The sequence below is a fragment of the Melozone crissalis genome, unplaced genomic scaffold, assembly GCF_028551555.1.
Source record: "Melozone crissalis strain CALT ecotype California unplaced genomic scaffold, PUWL_Pcris_2 ptg000008l_1, whole genome shotgun sequence".
Taxonomy (NCBI): Eukaryota; Metazoa; Chordata; class Aves; order Passeriformes; family Passerellidae; genus Melozone; species Melozone crissalis.
Genome location: NW_026535786.1, coordinates 19,842,841 through 19,869,901, shown reverse-complemented (window position 1 = coordinate 19,869,901; position 27,061 = coordinate 19,842,841). Strand labels below are relative to the sequence as shown.

The following is a 27,061-nucleotide window of genomic DNA, read 5'->3' as shown; positions in this document are numbered from 1 at the left end:
CTTCTCTGCAGGACTTATGAAAGTATTTGAGACTCCACTACACTACTCCACTTCTTGGAGATGGCAACATCTGAAGCACCTGTCATTTAGCACCAGTGCTAAAAAATGAGTACCATGTTATTCACTTTTAGGAGGCACAAATCCCAGCATACAGGAAGCACAACCAATGCAAACAACTACAACTGACTTGCATTATCCACCATGTGTTTTATGAAAATTCATTTGAGCCCATAGTATTTTCACTTACATCTCTGTATCCATGAGGAATAGTGCCTGAAATATCAGCAAAAGGAATCACACATCCAGCTGGACAATACTTACTGAAAGAGAACAAACTATCAAGTCAGGATAGGCATGCACCTACAACTCTCTTACAGTTATAAAAAAGTTGTGGTTTTGATTTACAAGACTCTGCTATTCATGTATCACTATGTAATGATATCTTCTAACTGAAGATCTATCAAATCAGACCAAAAATACTCACATGTACACAACAGGAGGACAGACTTTTGAAAATGTTTTAAAATAAGTCCCAGCTGAAAGTACAGTTCCAGTCTCAATATGATGAACTAATAAGGCCAGCATTTTATATTATGAATACTATGTGGCTCCTGTAAATTCAAAGTCATATAACTAAAAATATTAAAGAATTTTATTTTATGAACTAGAGGCCTTCATATCTATTTGTTTGGCACCCTTAAATAAAGCATCTGAAAAGTAATGCTATTTTGTAACAGCTTTTGGCAATGCTTAGATCATAAACACTGGCCAAATTACCGCTAGCACATAAAAAGCACAAGGTAAGACACCAGCACCTCTGGAGCAGGCCTGTGTTCATGTTCTAGGACCATTTCATACTGCACACATGAAAATTATTACATCTTCAAGAGCTAAAAGTAGAGTGGAGCAAACGCATCAACATTTTCACCCCGACTCAGCAACAACTGAAGCAATGCTGTAGGTTCCATGAAAATAGGGGGATTCAGAGACTTTGTCACACATTGACTACGGCCACAATCTACAACAAGAGCCCTATTCTGGAACCGGGGAAAATGAAGGAGAAATGCAAAGGTTGTACTTTGAAATGTTCCAGGTTGTCACAGCTTAAGTTCTCCAATAATTAAGCTTTGACACTTCACAGTAGTCTGCAGCTTTAAACAGACTGGCCTTGCATTAGATGGAAACAGGGAAGGAGACAACAGGGAGTTCCCCTTCAGAATGCAGAGCATTCCATGTTTCCACGGAACCTCATTAATGAGCACCAAACTCTGAAATGGGTCTGCAATTTCTAACACGTGTCATCATTTAATGGTGACATTAGGTAACTGTAGGTAACTGTAATATAAATTTCAGTAATTAAGTTGTGTACCTGCTAAAATGTATTTATAAAAGCAATATTCTTTCTATGAAAATGAGATATTAGCTCCTATGTGTTAGTGCAAATTAACAAGGTTCTACTGTATACTGCATGTAAATAACACAAATGGGAGAGACAGGAGGAGGAAGAAGGAGTGCAAATGTCAAAATTCTTCAGCTCTAACCCCTAATTAGTTTGTGTCTCAAGTTCTCTGGATGGCCAATTTTCAAGCTGCATCAGAATATGTGACAAAGCAAAGTAGAAACACTTAAATTACTTCATTAAAGAGACTGGGAGGAAAAAAGGTAAAAATCAGTCTTACTTGAATTCTGGTTCGGAAAAGTGACTTGCATTGTCTAAACAGGTAATTAAGTCTGGAAAGAAAAAATGTAAGTCAAAAGGATGAAAAAGACAAAAGGTTGAATATGCTTTTTAAACTGAACAAATACATACATTTGAGCCTCTGAGGCTTAACAGTCTCAGAATGAAAAAACACATTCCTACTAAATTTTCTTGCAACAGATTTTGTATCACAATAGAACCTTGCTAATTGTCTGAGTCACTGGGAAATCTACTGAGAATATTACTCTAGATAATACTACAAAATTCATTTTCTGTGTAGCCTAATTTTAATTTATAGCTATATTTCAGAACAAATCTGAAACAGAAACATATGTTCTTTTCATAAAATTAAATTAATAAGATAAAGAGGCCTGTGTTTTCACCATTTAATGGTTCTGCAGTGCTGAACACAAGCACCATAGAGAACAAATGTTAGAATGCTGTGTTACTGGCATCCATGACTGATACCACAAATTTCTTGGTTTTGTCTGCTGTGTATCAACATACAGTCCAAAATACAGAGAGGAAAGCATCAAATACTCTACAAAATTAAAAACTGAGACTCTTTATCTGCTCTTTTTAAAATAACTTCCAGACAGGGTTTTTTGCCTCCTGAGGCAGTTGTTGCTGCTCCTTCATTTCCTTGCAGACCACGTGTTATCACTCACCTTTACAATGAGTGGGAGGAGATGCAAAACAAATGCAGCAGCCTCTTTCAGAGGCTTAGAAGAACCAAAACCAGGGGGAAAAACCCAAGAAAAAGACAAAAAATCTAGTCCAAAGATTATGACATGAAAGTTAAAGGAGTACAGGATGCTGCTACTGAAATAAAAATTTCCACGAGGTTAGTCTGTGTAAAATATATACAGTTTGATAAGAAAACTTGTTAGCTATCTGCCACCTTGACTACTACCTGAAAAAATGCATTTTTGTCCTGAATCTGAAGCAGTCCTTTCATTTATAACAGACAACTGACATTTTTCCTCTGCTATTCAAGGTAAGCTTTGTTAACATTTCTTTAGAACTACAGCAACTTTTAGGTAGGCAGTCAAATTTCCTACACAGAAGTATCATAAAGAATGTACTAAATTTTTAGAAGTTAATTTGTAAGAATGTGGGAGTAAATGAACTGGTTCTGTTTTTACTAGACAGCTCTAATTCTGCCAGCAGAGAAAAATCACCGAATAATCATAAATACCTAATTTGCCAGTGGTTGAATAAGCTGCAAGAAATCCACGTCCAGAAGTGTGAATTCCACTCATGAACTGTACTGTGACTTCATTACTTTTTGAAGTAATTAAACCATCCATTTGAAAGCCAAATCCACAGTATTTTCCTGTGGAGAGAAGGAGGAGAACAAATATTGACCCAAAACAACACATGTAATAAGCATCTTGTGTAATTTCCAGCCTCTTATTTCATCTGCAGTGTAGGCTCACATTAGTTCTGCTGTATATTCAAAAGCAAATACATGAGAATGACACTAAATAATGCTTAGCAGTCATTTAAAGCAAATGGCAGACTGTGCGTTCCACATTTGTTTTGTCACTGTCAAAGGTCTGGCATACCCCAATATCTGCAGATAAATGTGACCTCGTCCCATTCATCTCTAACCATGCATAACCTCCACACTCAGAGCTTCAAAGAACATGAGGAATCTCACAAGGAAAAGGATCAAGTTAAGACAATGAGAAGCATCTACCAAAGCAAATGAGAAAAAAGTCCTCCTTTTCCCAAAGCTGCTGAAGCATTTCCTCCTCATAGACTCCTCCATGGCTTTTGTCACATACTTTCCCTAATTCTGGACAGCAGCAGGCACAGCTCACTGCATTTCAGCAGTATCATACATATATCATATCACAGGTAAGCACCATCAACATAAATTACCAGTTAGCTCACTTTCAATTTTGTCACACCTAAAAAACCTAACTGTGGTATTCACATATTCTTTGAACAGAGAGAGACATAATTCTCTCTCCCAGGATTTTCCTGGGGAGCTGAAAGTCTGTGAGAAAGCTCAGACAAAGAAGAAAAACAGTTCTTATTTTCACTTGCTGCATCTGTTGTATGGCACATGGGGAATGTGTTATGGAGATTGTTTACCAAAAGGGATTTGTTAATTGGACACTGGTGATGGTGTTTTGGATTGATTGACCAGTTAGGTCAAAGCTGTGTCATGACTGTCTGTAAGGGTCACAGCTTTTTCTTTAGTATAGTATAGTATTAGTGTGGTATGTAGTATAATATAGTATAGCTTAATAAAGCATTTGTTCAGCCTTCTGCAATCATGGAATCAATGCACGTTACTCCTTGGCCGGGGATCCGTCTGAGACAATACATAACAAAGGTTCTGTACCTGGGTGCTTCTCTTGTCATAAAAAATGAACAAAAATAACACCATTTCAACTGCTGGAGTCCACGGATATTGACAGTATTCGCCCTATGAAGTTCTAGAATTGATACCACATTAATGGATGAATGGCTGTTAAACATGTCCCAGTCAATATGGAATTCTACAGTCCTACTAACTAGAAGCTTTAGTAAAGATACTGACCAGTTAATTAACTTGTTTAGAAAAAATAATCTTCTGTTCTACAGGCTACCATGATCATTCGATATTGTAGAAACCATCTATATCCCTATTTAAGATTCTGCAGTGGATAAGCAAAGTGGATAATCACCAGCAGTAAATGACACTGCCTCTGTTTCAGCTCATCATTCCACTTGCTTTCCTCATAATGAGTATGTTATCATATAGCAGAAATAGCAGAAAAAGAGGCAGGACTCCTTCCTCAAATAAAGGCAAATTACCATACTAATGTAGAGGAAGTGGAGTAACAGAGTCCTCCCGGAATAGTTCTTAACAAATATAATACAAAATAAATATAAGATGTACAGCAATTTCCTTTAAAAAGTGAACTGCACTCCCAAACACTATCAAAATAATTTAAAAAATTTTAAAAGTTAAAATACAAATTCCTGTCATTATTCAGAGCTTTCTAGATGTTGCTTAGTCAGATTTTTTTTAACAAAGCAAGGGTATCTTCTAATAAAAAAACAGAAAACTTTCTTTTAAAGTTTTGTTTCCAGCCACTGGATCTTGTTACATTAGTGACCATCATGAGATTCCTCTTGAAACCCCTTCTTCAGGCAAATACAAAATGCAAGCCATTTAAATCCAGCTTGGATAAACTCTCCAGTGCTGCTTGCCCCATGGACATACAGCCTTTGAAAAACTGTAGAGTGATGCTCTTCATGATTCATAGCACGGCATACTTTTGAGACTACAAATAATTTTTCTAACTCTTCCCTGGCCTCTTGCCTGATTTTTTACAATCTTTTAAAAAGCAAGCACTAGGAATGGACAAAGCATGACAACAGCAACACCTTTGTCAGAAGGTGTGTGCAGAAGATGTAATATTGCTATTTTGTCTGTACTTACGCATTGAAGGATCCCGAGTGCTTTTGTATAGCTACAATACAGCACGAGAGGAAACTCTCATGTCTTAAATAAGTACATCTGACTGCAGATGCATAGTGATTTGACTGTACTGAAATCTCACAAACTCCTCTAGATCTCACTTACACTAGAGACAAACCTAAAACTGAGCATTTGAATCTTCTTTTTATTTCTTTATAAATACTCAACAGGCTTGGAATAAGCACTAGCCCTTAAAAGTTTCATTAGAAACCCTCTCTGTTTATCAACGAACCCACAAACAATTCATTTTTTAATCTAACCAGCCAACTTTTAAGTCATTTTGGGTTAAAAAAGGTATGACCAAATTTCAGATTTTACGTAAAACAAGTATTTTAATGGTAGACCATGCCAGCAGTCTTGAATGGAAAAACTTAGGATAAGTCCAGAATTTTCCCAAGAAAATTCAAGTCACTGTTTAATCTCTCCAGTGTCTGTTGCTTCAAACATTAAAAAAACACCCCAAATCTTGCCTCATCTACATTTGCCACTGTTAACATCACTGTCTGTCCTTTGACTTAATTTATTAAGAGCAGAACAACACACACATTTCCCAACATGCTGTGCTGCTCCACGAACAGGCCACAGCTGAAAAGCAAGGGAAACAAATAAAGCAGGAATTTACTTGAATTTACTTGAACCCATTAAGTCCCTTGTAAAAGTGAGTAATAGACTTATCAGAACTTGATATTCCTTGCCATTTAAGGTATTCAGTGTTTCCTATTTTAGACCAAGTCTGGCTCGACAGCTCCAAGCACATACTTATTTTCACACACGCTTACCTAGGTAACAGTCGGAAAAGAGGGTTAATAAACCTAACACTCCACTACCCTCTTTAGAAAAAGACTCAGTTTACTGGGATCAGCATTTGATTTGCACAAAAACAGTATCAGTGAAGTAAACCTTTTTCTCCCTCTCCAAATTAAAGCTTTAGGAAAGAAAATAAAGTTCATCTGTATAATAGCTAATCTTAGAAAAAGAAGAATGACAATTCATTTTCAGTTTTATGCAAAGTAACTGTTAGAGTCTAAACACCCTACATACATCTTGATGTAGATGAGAACATCACACTGCTATTTGAAAAAAAAACCCACTGACTTCTAGTGGTGAAATTATCCCGAAGAAAATGAAAACGAAAAACATTATCAGAGGATGGAGGATATTTGGACTATATGCCTTTTGAAGCCTGTCATCCTTTAACATCACCAAGATGAACAGCTGAAATCAGAGTAAATCCATTTAAAAAGAAAGGCCTTTCAGGTAAGATAAAGATAGATAGATAGATAGATAGACAGACAGACAGACAGATATTTGCACCTTTTTTTTTTTAATTAAGATGCTTCTAGTTTTACAGTTCCCTCTTCACTGTTTACAAGAACTTTGCAATCTACTAGGAAATGTCAAGAGAAAAAAAAAACCACATTGCAGTGGAGTTTCCTTTGAGAATCTCAAGAATCTAAGATTATTACAGGATCTGTGTTGCATTTATGATGCAGCTGGTGTTAAAAAGTAACAAAAGTAACAAAATTCACCTGAGTTCTGTACAAGACAACAGTTCTCAAATACTGACAATTAAAGCTCCTACCTATTTCCGTCCTGTTGGGGCCAATGCCGTTATGAACTCTCAGGTAACTGGAATGACAGGAATCGGAGTCATCAATATCAAAATCACCAAACTTGAGCTGAACTCGCTGCCCAGGCTTCACACGGATTTCCCACTCACACACAGTGCTATTGGGAGAGGTCTGGGGGTAGTTTATGGAGGCCAGGGTCCCACTCTCAGGGCCCAGCACAGTATGTCCACACCCATCACCTAGGAAAGAACAGACAGAAATCAGCTCCCATGTTCATCTTCAAAGCCTCATACCACACCATGCAAACCACATTGTGAGAAAACTCCAAGGTAACTCACACGCAAATGACACAGCAATGGTGACAAATACCACTCAACTACCATTGCCTTTTGCTTAGCTTATCATCACAGGCAACCACAGAACTGCGACAACTTCCTCAATGAGATGGAAAGTGATCCATAATGACTTACGAAACAGCATGGACAGTAAAGGAAGTGTCCCTGCTATTTTGTATTTCCTCAACACCTCAGTACAGAAGGAAACAGGTGCTGAAAAGGACACAGAAACCTGACAATAAAACAAGAGCACATTGGTTTTTCTGAGTTACTGTACTCACAACACAATGAAAAAGAAGTACAAAGCCAGTGGACAGCAAATAATATACAGCATATTAAATAAAGCTCTGACTACTACCAAACTGCAAATATGTTGTTTTCTACTGTACCACTATTTTAATCCTGCAATTGACTCCTATTTGGAGAACACACTCAATTTTTTTGAATTTTCCTGTGACTCCAACCTGGAGCCTTCTACCTAATATTTGAGTATTAATTTTAAACAGCAATAACAGTACTAAAACTAATTTAACAAATGGAAAACAATATCACAAATTGTGTATTGTCAACACTAAATTATAAAGAGCAAACTGATAAATTCTATTACTCAACAGCTAGACATGCATTTCACCCAGTATGTAGCACAAAAAGAGCAATTTCTGTGCTGGTTTAGAAATGTGAATGTTCTTAGAGTAATGTTCACAATGCTCAGCATGATTCCTATTGACAGAAATTTGTTGTGACAGTTAAGTGTTTAATATTACACAATAATACATGTAGTTCCTCTACTGAATATGAAAAGGCAAGCTGAGCTTTAGGTCCAAAAATTGTCCGTAAACTTAAGAAATTTAACTAAATTTCAAAATTCTTATATGTATTACATGTAAGGCTGAGTGGAAAAGTAAGTCCAATGTACTGAAGCAATGCAGAAAAAACAAACCCCTGTGATTAAGTTAATTAGGTCTGATTAATCTATTTGTAAACACAACTAATTTTTGCTAACAAAAACTATTCTCCTTATAATCTGAGCACATTGAAAGATAGCTGCAGGTTACAAAAGCTAAAGTACTGCTAGTATACACAGAATCATAAATGGATGCAGATGCAAACTGCAGCTGTTTATCTTGCTAGCAGTCTGGAATGAAAATTATACATACTTGGAAAAGTTAACTGGAATATCTGCTTAGTAAAATCAAAACTTGTATTTGTGAAGCTGTTCTTCAGCCATATTTTCAATAATGCAATTTGCTTTAAAACACTTTGTTCTATCTCATAGCAAATATGATTTCTATTTGGATGACAGCTGATCAATCACTTTTCTAAGTTAGAGTTTTTCTAACACAAGACACCATTGTTCAACATTACAAAGAGATAACCTACATCGCATGTTTTATATATCACTATAATCCTGGTTTCTTTCTAAAGGCATGTTATAACCCAAAGAAAAGTGAAAGCTTTATCATGCAGAGTCTGTATGGTCTTGGTTTATTAGCTACCATGCATTCAAATGTCAGATTTCTGATTAGTCTTAATACGCTAACACTTAACAATAAAAGACTCCTTTTCTAGTAAAATGACTTTTCACAAGCAAATACACACACTATAAAGTGCATGGAATTTTTTTATATAAACAACAAAAACCAACAAATACATTCATGGTGATACATGGAATTAGCATTTCAAAACTCTTTATACTGCAGATATAAAAATAGTTATCAACACAAGCAGCAGTCAGTTTTAGGCTATGTCCTAAACAAAAGCAATGAGCCGTTAACCAGTTCTGTCCTCTTCCTTTCCTGTGATGGGGTAAGCAATTGCTTATTCATTCACAGATTGAAAATACTGTGCAAATACACTGACACAGTGGCCTTCTGAATATGAAATCATACTAGCATTCACCTGTATGGGCAGAAACACTGTTCTGAATGCATTTTAAGAGAAATAAAAATCCTTGCATGAACTATAATGCATAGAAGTTAATTATTTCTCATTTCAATAGGCCTGTTATTGCAATGCAGTCACCACACAAATAGTATTTCTTAAATGTTCATGATGAACAGCACACAGCTTTCTGATGAGAAAAGCAAAAGAACTCCAAAACACATTTAGGTGAGAAAACGCAAATAAAATATTTAAAGTTTTAAAAATTGTGACTTTTCTTTTAAAGACACATCAATAAAAAATGACAACATTACCTCTTGTAGTTTGGAACAATGTATTGTTACCCATGGCTAGAGAGAAAAACTTTCTGATTTCCTTCACACAATTCAATGAAAACATCAATCTCAAACCTCCCTTTTGTTGCAGGCTTTCTTAAAAACATGAAAGGAAAAATACTCCTCTATGCATATTAAAGAACCTGCTGTCCAATCATACTAGAAAGTCAAGGAAAGGAACAACAGTTGTGCTGAACTGCTATAAAGTAGATTTTTTAAAGTAGCTTATTCTGAATGGACAATTTAGATCTTTTTATTGTATTTCACTTAGGTTAGAAATGCCAGACACTTCGTGTCTGAAGAATCTGAAGATTACCATGGCATATACAGTCTGCCAAGGGCAGCAGCATCACACGCAAGCTATTTGGAAAAATTTAAAAAGCACAATTCCAGTGAAACTTGCAGATCCGTGAACCCACATCCTGCTGTATTGGTACTATAAAAGGGCAGTTCTATGTAACGTGGCACTTCATCATTTCTACCACACTTCTTTATACATCACTGTATACAGAATGAATTCCAGAGACACATACACACAACCAGCTTCAAGGGAGCAATCTGCAATACTCAGCAATTTCTCCAAGAAAAAGTGCAATTCTTTTCACTATGGCAGCATACAGGACAGTAGCCACTTCATTCATTTGCAAGTCATGAAGTGCCACAGAATCTTTTGCTCCTGTTAACCTGTGAGAGTAGAATATCTAAGAACACACAGAAGACAGACATCAATCCCCTAGTCAATTATTCCTGGATGGGCTGACAACCTGTGTTGTCAGTACACACATGAACAAGTCTCCTGCTTTCTTTCAGAGTTCTCTGTCACACCACAGGCCTCCCACACTTGCAGGATAGATTAAGTCCTTTGTGGAAGCACCAGGTCACTGGGTGCACAGTGTGCATACATCACACCTGACATGTGGAGGGGTTGCAGATGTGCATCCAATCTCACATGTCCCGGGGACCAAGTTCACAGCAAAGAGGAAAAATTCAGCTCGTCATCAAAACTTGTGTTAGAAACATGGACATCTCTTAAGCAGCTGGCAGAGGAAGGCAGACTGCTGCCATCAGGAGAAGGATCCATCTGTTCTCCAGGCACCTCTGAATGCAGCCTGGATGAACCCTCCTGACAGAGCTCATATGAGCCCTGGGCCATGGCACACTGATGCCTGATACAACATGCCAATGGTTGAAAACAATTTCTTAGAGCCAAGTTCTTTACATCAACAAAACAGAGGAGTCAGACCAACACAAACATAACAAATCCTAAGGATTTTGATAGTTGAAGAAAATGTGGAATTTAATAAAATGAAAGAATACTGAACATGCAGGAGTGGGTGCTAAGTTATTAATACTCACCAAAAAAAAATTAACTATACTTTTTAGTTGTGGAAGTAAACCAGAGCTTTTCCTCCTGGAGAACAGTTGCTATTAGTGACCACTAAACTTCTCACTATCAAAACATGTTTAAAATAATTTTTTAGACCAGTGAATACTTTTCCTTTCTTTACTTGGAGAAGAGTGAATGATAAAGACATTAGACAGTTCAATATTATAACCTATAAAGAATAGCCGATGCATATCAAAACACCAATCTCAATTTTAACACATGGCACTAGCTTTTGAACAGACTCAATTTAACCAGAGGGTTTCCTGAGAAGATTTTACATATATAAGCTATTATTTTCTGTATGTTTGAGACTAAATATTGGATGTAATTGAAAGTTTAACTAAACAAATGTAGAACCAAATCTATAAGAGTCATGTAAGCAAAAAAGGGTATTTTAAAACATTCATTTTAACTTCAAATACACAACTCTTTCTGATTCAATGCATTACTATTATTTCCCCTGTTCTGTTCAGCTCCTGTGCTCTGCATTTCCTTACTTTTTCTCAGCATACCACTAAAAGACATGCACATGCTTTTTGCTTTTCTCAGTGTGGGCAAGAAAGTTTACACAGAGACAAAAGAGTTCCATGAATAAGAAACACTGAGGAATTAAATCACAGAGTCATCAAAGTCTAAATAGCTTTTTCAAGTATTTTCAAATGCCCTTATTTGCATCCTCCAAACTCACTGCTGTTTCCACCAAATTCCACAGAGTGATGTTTTTCAGGAAGCAAACTGTTCCACTGTCAGAATTAATTTTCTTACCAAGCCAGGAAGCACACAGTCCACTTTGATCTTAATGCCATTTGCTTTCCTCAGTAACACGCTGGTTTGGGAATTTCATTCCATTACAGATGTTTCACAACATAAAATAGCCACACTGTCACAAGCAAGGCCATAGCTCAATAAACACCTGAAAGCACTTTAAATTAGCACAGCCACAGAAAAAAGCAAGCCTTGTCTACCTCTCACTTTTGGCCACATGTTCTCACACCCTTCCTGGTAATGGAGGCAAACATTTACGAAACCACCTGACCAACCAGAGCAGGGACTTGGCATAAAAATAGCTGTTGGTTTTAACCGAGAGCACTCCCCAAATTTATTTGAGTATGCATATGCAGCAGTGCCTTCCTTGACAGAGGGGTAAGACGGTAGGGGAACACCAGCAACTGCTTCTTTCATCAGCTTGCCAACCCATGCTTGCATTTTAAACAATCTTGAACACCAACCAGAGAGGTAGAAACCATCCCAACCCTGAGAAGAGCAGTCACACCAGAGTGTTGCACTGGAACATGGCTCGAGGAACAAGCTGGCTGCAGAGTGTCCCCCAACCCACTGCCACCACACAGTGCTGGGTTGCATCAACCCAGCTCTCTGAGGAGGCAGCTCTTGGTGCCACTGCCAATGGCAGGGCAAGAAGTGGACGACAGGTGGAATTATGACTCCGCCAGCTTGGATTGATTTATCTGCTGTGGGGCACCCTTAGACAGTTAATGAAATTATGGGAAAAGACAGAAACAGGACAAAAGCACAGTAAGCATTTTGTTTTTTAAAATGTTGGCAGCTCAGCGGGGTGACAGGAGAGGGTGAGAGGAGACAGAGGCTGATTCTTGTTTTTACAGCAAAAGTACAAAATTTAATATGTCATTACAACAAAATTTCACTGTTTTTATTTACAATACAGGCCACGTGCTGGGCTAGTGATAATTAGCACTTTATTATTTTAATCTGTACAACCAGCTTTACAATCATCCTCTTTGGAACTCCAGTCTTAGCTTTCAGCCACCGAATTTTACACAAAAGAGTAACACTTAGGAATCCTAAATTTAGCATCCAAAATATGATACCATTTTAAAATAATGATCTAAAATTATTAAGTTGTCAGAACAGGTAAGATATGTGTTTCCTGTGCTGTGATGTACTAACTAAACTGACAACTACTAAAAGAACAGTAGGGACATCAGCTGTGTAAGACTGTGCTGCCATAAATACACAAAAATAGAATTTAACAGACAGTTTGGTTTAAGGCTTCTTGGTTTATCACAAAACTCACAGATTTGCAAAAGAAAAATTGAGCACCAGTGGCTTCTTTGCACCACAATGAACAAGGCAAGATGTTTTTCTTCATATTTTAACCATTCTGGAGCCAAGTTAAAATAACCAGATATGGGCTTTAACTGGCTACAGTCCTGCTGAAGATGCAGCAGCTGCTAGCTGTGAAACCCTGTGTGGTCCTGAAGGCAACCATACATGCACAACATACTCAGCATACATGCTATGGCTCTGTAGTGCACTATCCTTTCAGAGGCTAAAGCTCTGAACTCTGAGGAGTAACCATGCAAAACTGCACCATTAATTCTTCTTTCCACTCAAGATCCTGAGGATCTTCCACCTGCCTCATTCCTGTAAGGTTTCTCTCCAGAAAAACCTCCATGTTTACATGCAAGTAGCTATACAAGCGGCTCGTCTTGCCAAGTCTAATTAAAACACTTTACACGTTCTATTTTTGCGTTTTTAATTTTATATCGGGGTAGAACTAAACAGAGATGTGGCACAACTGCTAAAACAGTTCATTGTTATCCTTCAACATTGAAAGCAGCAACTGGCACTGAAACAGATACTCCTTCTATCCCAAACTGCAAGAATTTGCAATTAAGAGACCTGAAAAGATTTCCTCTTCGCAGTTAAGCAACATTTGAGGTCTTACGATGGCCTGATCTAAGTTTAGGAAAATCACAAATGGATCGCTGAAGAGGAGGACAGAAGGGTACTTAGGGATGAAAGTTAATTATCCTCTTGCACATCTGGAATAATTTTACAGAATATGTATACACAAATCTTGATTAAATGCCAGGTCACAATAAACAGTACTAGTGTGATGACTGACAGCATCACTCTGGGAAGCATTTACACCATTCTCCTGTTTAGAAAACATGACAGAAGAACTATCTGCTCACAACCATTCTCAGAAGCATGTCAAGCTTTTCAAGTTCCCTTTTCCACCATTAGCAGTATTCACAAAGATGCATCATATTATTACCTCTGACAGCAATTCAAGTAAGGAAACAAGAAAATGGGAGGGGTTGCTTTAAACAAGTGGTTCTATCAGTAAAACCATTTTGGGGAAAAAAATTTCAGAGAATCCACGTGACCTCATGCACAATCCATCAAATTCCTGCAAGACTGACAAGCCAAAGATGAGTAGCTGGAAAGAATTGTCATTCTGATGGATAATATTCCAATCCTAGATAATAAAACCTCTTCCTTGAGCTAAAAGTATATTTAGAAAACTTGAACATCTGGGAGGGAGATTTAGAGGGGGGATTAACTAGTGAAGAAGTGAAGTGGAAAAGGGAGTGCTTAATAAAGCATATAGATTGTCTGACCATTGATTTTTTTTCCACTTTTCAGCCTATAAACGATGCATGATCTATGGAATGTGGTTAATAAGGCAGTCCCCTGTGATTTGTTGAATTGAGTTTTCACATAATGAAAAATGTTAAAACATTATACACTAATTTAAAACTTTTACTGAACAATGAAAAATGTTAACAAAATCAAATATTCCCACATGGAAAATAAAAAACCTTTGGTTTTTTTCTTTAATACTTAACAAAACCACTGTAATACATTTTTGCCAATGAAAGACAAACTATGGCATAAAGAAAATGCCAGAGAAATATTTAAAAAGAAAAAGAAGCATTGAAGAACTACACAAATAAAAAACCTCTAGACACTCTCAAAAAGAAAAAAGCATCAAGTTTGAGCCTGTGTGATCCTAATTTATAAGTAATTTTGCACAATGATGGTTTCATAATGTAATGAAGCGCAGAAAGGCCCCTGAAAGTTTGATTTCTTGTACACCTTGAGTACTTAAATTTGGCTAATCACTATTCTAACGAAGGGGAATTCAGGAAGTTGCATTAAATTTCTTTCCAGAAAGTTTTCAGGCTTGAGCAAAGGCATCCTAAAAAAGACTTTTTAAGTATTTCTAAAGCTACCATGCTTTAAACATCTGGAGAAGAAAACAAATAAAATACAAAAACAACCCCCCATCCCCACCCCATCTGCTTCTAAGACATTCTTAAAAACACATCTACTGGTATTGCTAGGAATGACACAACTGAGCTCATCAACTTGGTTTGGCTTCCACAACATTGACTAATGTGATAGCAATGTACACAACCATCGCAGCCGTGGTGCAGAACTGGGACCTCCTAACTGTGACACCACTCAAAAGCAAGAGGCGTTGGATACTCACAGGACAGAAGTTAGCATTTTCAGTAAGGTACTGAAAACAGAGTATATTTACATATATCTTAAGATAAAGAATATAACAGAGTATATATATATATTAAGATCAGCAGTCAATTAACTGTAGGGAAATAATGATTACCTGAGTCACAATGCGAACATCTCTTGTACAGAGACAGTGACCAGGCCAATGCATCCTCCTCACATCAGCAAACACCAAAAACAAGCATGCCTGACATGTACGTAGTCAGCCCTCGTTTACACATTTTCTACTTCCAGCAATCCTTTTTCTTCTAAAGAATGTACTTTTTTAGAAGCAACTGCCAAAGGCTGCTAAGAATCCTTGCACTTCTAATGGTTCGTGGACTTGCATTTCACATGGCTACTGCAAACACATTCCAGTTGTTTTATAGCTAGAGAGGTCACCTCAAATCAGTCTCACCGCAAACTTGCAACAAAATATGAGTTGTCACTTACTACAAAGATGAACACTTATATGCTTGATTTTCAGGATGTAACTAAACACACCAAAATCAAAGAGACAACTAATCACTGAGCTTCACCAGTATCCACCAGCTGTGCTGGTTCAACCGTACAGGCTGCTAACTCAATTAAAATTATTTTTATTTTGATATTGACAGAGAAAAAAAGCATATAACCCAAACAGAAGCGAAAACTCCAAACACAGAGATTTTGAAGAAATGCCAACAGGAAGCATGCAAATGCCATAAGCAGTACCAACTGACTGTGTTACAATTCCATGATCCAATTGATTGAAATAGTGGGATATCTAAACAAGTACAAACTATCTGCTTTAATTTAATTTTTGCAGAGTTAGTAACCATAGAGAAATGTTATCCTCTTTCAACTCTTCACCAAATGAAACTAAGAGGTCATGCAGGGAAACACCAGAAGTTACATGCTAGAAAAGAAAGCATAGGTTAAACGCTTTTTACCCATTCAAGGGCTGGTGTTCAGGTTTTTGATTTTTTTTTCATGCACTAGACAAAAAAAATCCATCAACCAGAAACCATTTTCAAAATCTGTCTTATTCTGTGGTCCAAAGGTCAAGTCACTATCAAATTTTCAGGTATATTTTTTGTTTCAAATAACAAAGCGTTCAGTTATAAAGCAACAAGCTCAAACCAACTACAAATAGCACAACTCAAGCTGTTTGCCTCCAGTAATGGATGGCAAAGGATGCTGTTTAGCAAAATTTGGTATTTCATTACTGCATTAATGAACAAGCTTCACAGATAACAATCCACCATTCTGTATAAAAAAACCCCAGGACTGAAAATTCTATCTTAATACTAAGTTACCACATGGCCTTCTACATCCGTATTACTTCTGCTCTCCCTCTCCACCTCTCCGAACTTCAGTTTAGTAACAAATCCACACTCTGTGCTTGGACAGTGGTTTCAACTACACTGTTTTAAATGAAAGGATGCTGAATGTTCCATAATATTTGATTTAGAGAAATTAATCTAACAGCAACTCAGTCAGAAAATGCAGGAGGGAAGGAAATACTTTGATTACAAAACAAATTCCAGGTTTTCCCGAAGCACAGGGTGCAGTTATAAAAGAGGGGGTGACAAACAACAGGTTTTTTTAATGCCTTTCAAAATATGAATAAAATAACCAATATAGAAACATTTCACAATATGCAGAGCAGCAATTCCAACAAGGATTGCATTTGAACTGCTGACTATCTGACCTATAAAAGCTGATGCATTCAAGGCAGCCCTTAACCAGTTGATGACTTAAACTACACAGAGTAGCAGTGATCGCATTAAAAACCTAATGCATCATTTCCCACAGCATAAAGCAGGCTGGCAGAATTGCAGAGAAACAAGATATTTATTTTTCTGTTATATTAATAACGTAAGAAAACACTCCTGAAAACCTTGAAAGCTGAACATCTCCATACAGTAGCAGGAAAATAATTTGCTAGAAGGTCACTGGCTTGAGATAGTAACAGCATACAAGCTTCTGAAAAAACACTTACACTGCTTTTTTAACACCAGCTCAGATGTTTGATTTTTATAGACACAGACATATAGTTATATATATAAAATCAACGTGCACTGTACTGCTTATATCCAAACTGCAGAACGTTCTCCTGAGCATGAGAGCTACAAAGGGTACTTACACAAAAGGGTGATTCCTGCATTCTTTACAGTAACTAGGCTAGCACGACCTCAACACGCTTCCAGATGAGCTGGGCTGAACCAAGCCAGTACTGAGAGGCACCCTCCCAAAAAAGATGCTCTGCAGAACACATGGGTGCACGTTTTGCCCACCAGATTCCCACACCCACTTCAAATAAGGCTCACTAACTGGAGGGGGAAAAATAATGTTACTGAGATTCTTGTTTTCAAGAGCAAAGAATATCCACCCTTGTTAGGTCTATACTTCCAGTACCGGCTTACTTCCCTTCAGGAAGTGCATTCCCCCACAAAATTCTGTACAGCACTGTTCCTCCTCTCTAAATCCATCTTCAAAGTGCAATGCTGGGAAGTTAAAAAAGAGCATCAGAAAACCTGAAAAAGCCTACCGTAACTTTGAGCTCTGGTCTTGAAAAAAATTCTTCCATACTTCTCAACACAGGGATGAAAGGGATTTGGCTCAGCAGTCCTGCCTAAATGGTACCAATCCCTGAATCCTCAGGCTGCACAACTGCATCTTCAAAACATTTTGCACTCTTAAGTAAAACTGTCCCATTAAAAAAGCGAAACAGTTCATTAGAGCACTGCCCTCCTCCTCATAAAACACTTAATCTGATGTAAATTTGAGGGACAATAAATCTGTCATGCAAAGATCTGAGGGTCTTTTTAATCAAAATAATTCCTTTTGGGTTTGGCTGTGACTCCCCTTCTTCCAGATGAGCCCAGCCAAGGACAACATATACAAAGAGTAGTGAGACACCACCCAATCTAATTTAGCAAGAATAGAAACTGGCACTTGTGTGCTTGGCAGCACATGGCAATCGCTCATGTGACAGACAGCTGTGTCGCAGTGCTTTGTATTCACATGCCCAGAGCTCTCTGCAGCAGAAAAAGACACACCTGCAATGGGCTGCCCCAGCAGCTGGAACTCTCGTCAGCACCTGGCATAGCAGGAGATCATCTCTTCCAGGACCCTGAGGGAGAAGTTGCAGTCTCCCTCCATCTTGCTCAGCCGCTGGATATGTAGCTAGAGCCATCTTCTCTTTGCCTGATTGCTTCTCCCCAAACTACAGCTGACGGATCAGCACCTGCCCAGTTCTGGACTGGCCACAGCCCGAACCACCACTGCCTATTCCCTATGGGAGGGACAAGCAGAGGTGAGACCAGGAACGCTGTGGAGAGGAGAACACACCAAGGAACTGATGAGAAACAAGGAAAACACAAATGATCCACAAATACTGTGGCTGAGTCCCTGAACACAAGGCCATGGAAAACCATTTCAATGTGCACAGGGACATTAATTCTTCCAATTCAGTTTTCAGATGATGGTAACTCAGCACCAGACATTCAGAAATTCTTTTTCTCTGCTACACCGCAGAAAATATTTTTAAGCTACAGTGGTGAATCAGTTCTTTGCACTTTCTTCAACAAAGCTTGAGAATATAACAACACCCTGATGGGCTGTTGATTGTTTAGAACAAAATATGGGAATCTCATTCAAAAACAAGCATTCAATGCTAATTAAAAAAAAAACCAAAACAGTAAATAAATCTGCTTCAAGCCACTAGGGAATCAGCTTCAGAATAAAAGGCCCTTTCTAACTTTAGGCATTTTTTCCCATTATATAGGTACATTGGTATCCACTTGGAATCCCAACAGATGGGTACCAAACTAATTTGTGTGGTAACCAAGTTCTTACTCTACAGACCCTACAAGCTTCGTATCTTCAGAATACTGACACGTTATTCAACTTCTACTTTGATGAAAGCTAAGCAACCATTCCTCCTATAGCTGTGTTTTTCTAAATTAAAAAAAAAGGTTAATGAACAGACTGTACCAAATTTATGTCAAGACCTAAACATCTGCTAAGAACACTTTCTCAGAATTCAATCCACAAAGAGCAGCAAGCTTATGTGCTGACTTGCTTTCATTCACAACTGCTTAATTACAAGAAAAACCAAAAAAATGCTCTAAGTACTTTTCAATTATCAATTTCCTTGCAACCAGAATCTAGAATCACTACACAACTGTTTCAAAAATCACAAGAGCTGACTTGCACAGCCATCAGCTAGACAGTCCCCAAGGCACAAGATTATGAAATGCAGCACAAGGCACTTTTGAAGGTGTTAGAGCTAATACAAAATGCTCAGTTTTCGAAGATTGCAACACACCCAAGTTCAAGTCCTTGAACGAGGAATTCTGAATTACATAAATAATGATTTTTAATGATAGACTGAAAAAATTTCACTTGAATCCTACAAGATAATACAGTGGGCTAGTGTGAAAAACATATATTCACCACAGCAATACCTGCACTTTTTCATTTCTCAGTTTGCTGCTGTCTGGAAGGAGAGGAGCACCATTTGACCCAATATTAAAAACAAGTTTCATGTTGACCAAAATAATGCTATTTTTAAATCAGTTCACACCAGAAAGGTGCTCTACAGAAAAGCATGTGAGAAATGAAAACACTGTCTTCAGAAAAAGATTTAAATACCATGTCTAATGTGATGCTTGGAGCTGCTGAACAGTAGAAAAGAAAATGAACAATTACTTAGTAACAGAGGATCAGCCTTGCTAAGGCAATGCATGAAGCTAGGTTCCTACATAGTATCACTCACTGTACTTTTATAAAAGAGCCTAAAAGCAACTTTAATTGTGGAATTTCCCAATACTTGGTTACTTTCATTGTCAATCAAGATATTCTCTTAGAAGCCTGATCACATATTTAATGCCCGAATTGAGCAGTAACTTTGTGCAGACCTTCAAGAGCTAGACAGCAGCTTCATTTCTATATGGGATTCCTTACCCAAATTGGAATTATGCCAGTATTTAGAGACACAGGACATGGGCTCTCCAACCTTCTGTAGAATAAGATAAATGAAAATATTTTGGCAAGGAAATAGTCCCTCACCAGCAGAACCCTTCTTAGAAACTCTAGCAGTTTCTCATATTGAAGCATTGAATTCAACAATACCAGAGTCCCCAACCTTACAACAAGCTTTGCTTTTGCTAGCAAATAAAATGAGGCTTGTCAATAGAAAGGTTCCCCTCCTACTCAAAAGTGAAACTTCTGAGCTAACTTTAAGCATTAACACTGCAACTTGAAGCCCTTCAGCAGTTACCCGAAGTACAGAAAGATGAAGTCTGACACATACCTAAAAGCCTGCTGTCCTCGCAAGCTCCTTTTCTTGCTGCATGGTCCCACCCCCTCTAACACATCCCTGACTAATCAGTGAGCCAGTCTGATTCAATCATCTGCACATAAATTATGACTCTTCCCTACCCCTACAGCTATTTCAGTCTTCTCCTAGAATAACAAACTCAGTCTGCTTACCAAAAGGTCACACAAGTGTCAGGTCAGCACAAGCATGATGCTCCTACACTATGAACGAAGACCTTGCTGCTGCTTGTCTCATCCAGCAGCTACCTTCAAAAGACAGGCTATTAAAACAGTCCAATTTCCTCTCAAAAGCAAATGGGTCTTCTCCAGCTCCATTATAAATTACAGGAAAACAAACTCAGCTGTGTCAAATGCTTATTAGCATTTGTTTTGTAGGTGTATAGGAACATAAATGCAATCATCTGGAAATAAGAGGAAAAGGTCCACACAACTACCTTGCTCTATGGATGCAACACTGAGCTTCTCCCATTCAATTAATTAATTTTAATTCACTAAATGTTTAATTTAGATGCATAAACAGTACAGTGCATATAGTCCCTATTTTCTTTGTGCATTTAAATGCAGCATTTCTGAAATTCAACCATATTTCCATCTCTGAGATAGAAAGAAAAAGTTATGTGCCAAAACAGTTTCTGAGGAGATCCGTTTCTGAAACGATGCAAGACCAGTGCAAGAATCAAGTGGAATTGACAACCACAAACCTGATCTTCCCAAACCCAGAAGTGAGTTTCAAGTTGCTGTTAAAACACTCACTCCCACCACTTTGTCCCAAGCACATGATCGAAGTGACAGTCACAGTGGCATCCTCTGATCTTCTGCCATGAAGTGACCAAATTGGGCCTTGTAATTTTCACAGTGCTAAAGCCTGGTCATTAATTCCAACCGAGGAGAAATCTCGTCGATTTCTCTGGACAAAAACCCCCCAAACTAAAACAAACAAACGAAAAACCAAACAAACAAAAAACAAAAACAAAAACCCAAAAAAACAAAAACAAAAAACCAAACCCCCCCCAAACAAAAAACAAAACAAACCCACCAAAAAAAACCACAAAACCCCCACCAAAAAAACCCAACAAAACAACAAAAAACCAAACAAACAAAAAAACCCGAACCAACAAAAAAAAAAAAAAAAACCAAAACCAAGCCAAAATAGCAAAACCCAACAACGCTTACTACTCTGTCACACGTTTCTCTCCTATATACTTTGCATATTCTCAGGCGACCGTAAGTTTCTTTTCACAGCAAGCAGAATCTTTCCTTTATCCGCTGCTCGCTCACACCGAACACTCCACAGCCTGCAGAGAGGGTCACCCGCGGGCCGGGCGTGCCGACCCCACACAACCCCTGTCCTGCCCCAGTGCCCGGAGCTGCCTCCACAGCCCCAGCTCTCCTCCGAGCCGCGGTCACGCCGCGCCCGGGTGAAGCCCTCCTTCCGCCAGCTTCCCGTGGCAGTGCCGGAGCGGGCAGGAAAAAAATGTTTCTTGTTTAGTTAGTTTTGGTTTTGTTTTTTTTGTTTCAAAACAGGGCTCTTCTCTCGTCCTTTGTGGGCCAGGCCGGGGACAGGTTCGGCGTGAAGAGCCATATGCCGAGAGGCGCCCCCTCCCAGCGGCAGAGCCCCGGAGGACTGGTTTTCCCTCCCCCGGCCGCCAAGGCTGAGGAGCTCGCCCGCCGCCGCGCTCGCACCCACCTTTCTGCGCCTCGGTGCCCAGCAGCAGCAGGAGAAGGAGGAGGCTGGGGCGGAGCAGCGAGGCCGCCCGCCGGGTCCCCGCGGGGAGCCGCCGCCCCGGGCTCACCATGCCCCGCGGCGTGGCCGGCTCGCCCAGCGGTCCCAGGGCATCACGGGCTGCAGGGCGGCCAAGCTGGACCGCGTCTGAGCGCTGCGCTCCCGCCAGCCCGCCCGTCCCCTGCGGCCGCCCAACCGCTTCCGGGGGCGCACGGGACCGCCCCGCTTCCTGCCGCCCCCTCCGCCCCGCACGGCCGGGCCCAGGCGCTGCGGAGCCCCAGGCGGCGGCAGCGGCAGCGGCGGCGTGGCCCCGCCGAGCGTGGGGCCCCTTCCGCTCCCGCCCTGAACCGCACCCTCCCGGGCCGCTTGCGCGGGACTTACGGCCCCAGACCGAGTCCCAGGGACCCAGCGCCTAAATTCCCGCTCTGTTCCACATCCGACCTCCTCTGCGAGCTGGCTACGAATATTTCACTTTTTTGAGCTTTTTTCCCTTCTAGAAGTAGATATTAAGACAAAATATCTGGGGAAAACTCAAACAAAAGCCCTTGGAAACACGAGTATTGCTGTTGTGAAAGGATAATCATAGTGCTCCACGCGCTAACGTGAATTCAGCTCTAGATGTGGGAGGGCTTGGCTGTGAGCCATTGCAGCTTTAGCCCTTGTCCCCCAGCTTTTGAGCACACACCAGTGTGATTGGAGAGCTTTCCAGCTGTTGCACTGTAGGACTTTAGGACGAAATTGTTCTCCACTTCTCCCAAACAGCTCTACATCACAGATACTGGTTCCTGGCTAGAAGTGTCCAGTGCTGACTCCACCAAAATGGCAGGAAATCGTCTCAGGAGCCTGTTTTACCCAATCCACAGAGTTGCTTGAAGAAGTATTTGGATTATGTTTAGTAATTGTTTTAACATTACTATTCCTTATTAAGATGCTGAAAACTTAACTATGTCCAAGTGCATGCCTATAGCTTATTTAAGGCTTCATATAAGGGCCATTATAGCCTGTTGACAAAGAAACATGGAGGGCATTGTTATGAACAAAAATTCAGTTGATTTTTTCTGTGAGAAAAAAGTTACCACTACTGCTGGGCTGCTGCCTGTGTTATGGTAATTACGGGTCGTTGTCGTTAATGGTTGTTTTTATATTAGTGAAAGCCCTGGCTGGGGCGAGGTAATGGCCTTTCTCTGACACAGTGAAGGGTGGGAACCTTCCCGAACAGTAGAAGAGACCTGAGAAGGTGAGGGGGGTTATGCAAAGTGACTCCAAGACCACAATGCAGCATGGGTCCCCCGCTGTACGGAGAAACCCCAAAAACAACGAGCCACCTAAGAGTTGAGAGACTGGAATGAAGTCTGGACGTGAGGAGCCGAGTGCTAAGCCTGCAGAGATGCGGAACACCTTTGGACCCTCTCGCCCTGACCTTGGGAGTCGACCCCGGCGGTGAGACCAGGCCGACTGAGTGTGAGGGGCACCATCTGACGGGGGCAACATGCCCTAAAGGCTCCCACGAGGACTGGATTCCCCCAGCTCTGCCCCTTGTGGACAGAGTTGCGCATATCCTCCTCCTCTGAGTCGCCTTGGGAGAGAGATGGACGCTGCAGACCCGTCGAACCGCCCAATCCTGAGCTGATCACTTTTAATAAAGGCATTAAAAAGGAGAAGAAGTCTCTTGCCCCTGTTTATTTCAGGCATTACCTTTCCTTCCTTGAGCGTATCATCCATACCACTTGTGCCAAATCTTAGAAGATTCCAGAACAGATCTGCATGCTCAGACTAAAGACAGCAGAATTTTGTTACACATATTTTGTTTGGCCCATAGTTGTGCCACAGCTACTAGAAGGTGGCTTCTCATATAATTAGGGAATTATAAGCCTTTTAGGAAACATGAGCATTTTAGAACATTTTATATTTTTCCTTTTTTTGAAACCTTTTAATGACATGGGAAGAGACCGCAATGAAAGCAAAGTCAAGGAAGTGTATTACAGATGAATCTTTTTAGTCATCTTGTAAGATGTAATAGCCACCAATATATCCTGCAACACATAATGGAAGGTGAATCAAAAATAATTTATATATGTTGCTTTGTCTTCCATTCACCAGACACAGAAGTTCATGGCATAGGTCACATGAAGCAGTTATATCACTACAATAACATCCTTTCTGTACTACAGGGATCACATTCCTAAGACCACCAGTCATTGGTGGTATTTGCTGTGTACTGGAAAAATCACTCCTTGAATAATTCATGACTTAATGGTGCCATGCATGAAGAGGAGCATCTGAACATGTTACATGTAATTCAGTAACAGTTCTAGTGGACCTGACAGAGGTTTCCTCCTGTGTTATCTTCTGTTGTAAAGGTATTTTGTGAACTTGATTTAGCTATTCTAAGTTTAGGCCAGATTTGCCTAATCATTCTTAGAAATTTATCCCAAAGCTACTTTCCTTGACTACAAATGGTTTTTGTGGACCCTAGCTTACATATTTTGAAAAGGGAGCACCACCATCCTGACAGAAGCAATAATAAACTATTAAAGGTTATACACCTCAAAAGACTCAAAGATTTATAGAATCTGCAGAGCCCAAGGATTACCAATGCAACGGTTTGAAAGACTTGTCTTAATGCATGGTTTTCATGTGCAATGTATATTAGAAATAATTCATGCTATAAAAGAATGTATTTTATAAAGATTGTGAAATCCAAACGTGTCTCAGGCCACAAGCAGCCTGAGAGGCAGATGTCTATTCAAACTCCGAAATTCCTGAAGGCGGATAATGATCGGCATTTAGCCAGATAATGATCGGCATTTAGCTTATAATTAGACGCACCCAGTGCAATGATCACTGTTATCCCGAGTCATTGGAAGATGCCTAAGAGTGATCATCCTCCTGTTGATAACATCGATCGTGATAGCCGAAGTCGCCAGAAAGATACATGTAAATACTCGACTTCCCGGGATACGAACAACCCTGGCTATCAACCAGGGCGATTGTCCAAGCTCTAAAAGAACCAACTATGAATATGCAGAGTTACAAAAGAAACTTGGACTCCGTCACCTCGGGCATAATAAACTGTATAAAACATCCCCGTTAGAAGCGACTCTTGTGAACGAGGCGGGGGTCCTATTGCGATAGAGGTCGGATCCAGGTTCACCCAGTGCTGATCCTGGGCTCGATGCTGTCTCTTTGGCTGTGGCGGTTTTGAGGACCGTATTTTGGTTGCAGAAAAAGATAAATAAATCTTTTCGCATTTTTGATAATTTGGCTTTTGATTGATAATTTATAACACATGTAATAGAGCAGTCTGAAGAATTTGATAAATCAAGATGGTAACTACAGCTTTCAGAATCTTCCTTCTGAGAAGATTCCAGCACAAAATGAATTTAGGTACACCGGCTGCACAGTACTGCATATTTTGGTCTGTGAGAGTTCCCAGGCAGCTCCTCTGGGGCAAAAAATTTTGTAAGAAAGACTTGGTTTTAGTTGGTGACTTAGAACTGTCACTGCCATCAAATCAAAATGGATACAAAATTAAAATGTTGTGGGAAGCAAACCCAAATATAATAACATATGATATCAATCTCATAAGGCAGATTGTCAATACCTCTTACGAAATTAGCACAAATACAGTTTTTTAATATGGCAAGACAGAAGACCAAACCAACTCCTTAGTGCTGATAGAAGAATGTTTAGCCAACTAAGCATTTCTGTAATGTTTCCTTCCCATTGTGAGTAACTTCTAGAGATAACTGAAACTGTCATCTCCATCTGGTTCTCTCATTTCCCTCAAGAAACTTCTGAGTGCTAGGCTTCTTTCCCACCATAGCTCTCTAGATTTTACATTCTTTTGTTGCATTTCAAAAGCTGAATTCAGCTTGAGGGCAGGGCTGCTATTCAGAGAGAGCTCCACCAGGGCAATTCCAAGGTCTTGCATCTGGGAAGGCATAGCCCCATGCAGTAGTACAGGCTGGGATCTGTTTGGAAGCAGAAAAGAACCTCTGTGTCCTAGAGGACAGTTTGAATGTGTGTCAGCACTGTGCCCCTGCAGCCAAGGTGGCCAACAGCATCTTGAGCTGTATTAACAAGAGGGCCAGGGGAATGATCTTTCATAACACCTCATCTCAGTACTGTCACTGGTTTTAGGCTCCCTCCAGTACAAGAGCAATATTGACACATGGAACAGAGTCAATCAAAAGGCCTCCAAAACAGTCAGGCACTGGAGAACATGATGCATGTGAAGAGGCTGATAGAGCTGCATATTTTTAGCTTGGAGAAAAGGAGACCTCCTTGCTTCTTACAACTACCTGACTGCAGGACAGGACTGGAAAATGGAACCAGTCTCTTCTCATGGATGCACCACAATTGCACAAGAGCCAACAGACACAAATTGCAGTAAATTACAGTAAATTATATATTCTAGGTAAAAAGGATGCTCAAATACTGGACTAGGTTGGTCAAAGATGTTGTAGAACCTCCATATTTAGAGATGTTCAGGACTCCCTTAGCCCTGATCAACTTGATTTGATGAGACCTGTTTGAGCAAGGAGTTGAACTAGATAACCCATGAAGGTCCCTTCTGACCTGTTATGACTGTATAATTCTAAGGCACCAAGTGATGTGCTATGGGTGAAAGTCCTATACTTCCAGGTCTAGATGTTCTAGAACCTAGCTTTTGTTGCTTTTGGCAACTTTTTTAAATCTCATTTGGAATTTCTAGGTTTTATTATAGATTTCAGTAAAATCATTCTACTCCTCTCTTTGCTCTCATTTTTTCTTTGCTCCAGTTTTTAATTGCCTATTATGCTAATTGTTTTTTAAGAATAGCAACAAAATCTTAGTTGCAGAATGGGTTTAAATTCATCCTTTTAGAAAGAAAAATGGGTATTGATTATATATGACTCACATCAATGTACGTAATTAGTCTCATCCTCAGAAACACAATTATAAAGCCACCATTACATATTTACCCGAGGTTCATTATTAATTCGCTTCAGATAGGACCCTTATGAATGAACATAAAACACATTTATTTGACACCCTAGA

General features: G+C 39.5%; 1 protein-coding gene across 2 annotated transcripts in view; it reads right to left on the bottom strand.

Moving 5' to 3' along the window:
- The window catches only part of DCBLD2 (discoidin, CUB and LCCL domain containing 2), a 40,305-nt gene extending 18,214 nt beyond the window's left edge, over positions 1-22,091 (bottom strand). For both annotated transcript variants that reach the window (XM_054269717.1, XM_054269716.1), the window contains exons 1-5: positions 21,983-22,091; positions 6,763-6,990; positions 2,898-3,035; positions 1,680-1,731; positions 248-320 (exon numbers count right to left, since the gene is read on the bottom strand). In XM_054269717.1, the coding sequence (XP_054125692.1) occupies positions 248-320; positions 1,680-1,731; positions 2,898-3,035; positions 6,763-6,990; positions 21,983-22,091 (600 nt within the window). The remainder of the gene's footprint in view (positions 1-247; positions 321-1,679; positions 1,732-2,897; positions 3,036-6,762; positions 6,991-21,982) is intronic.
- Between the last annotated feature and the right edge of the window lie 4,970 nt (positions 22,092-27,061).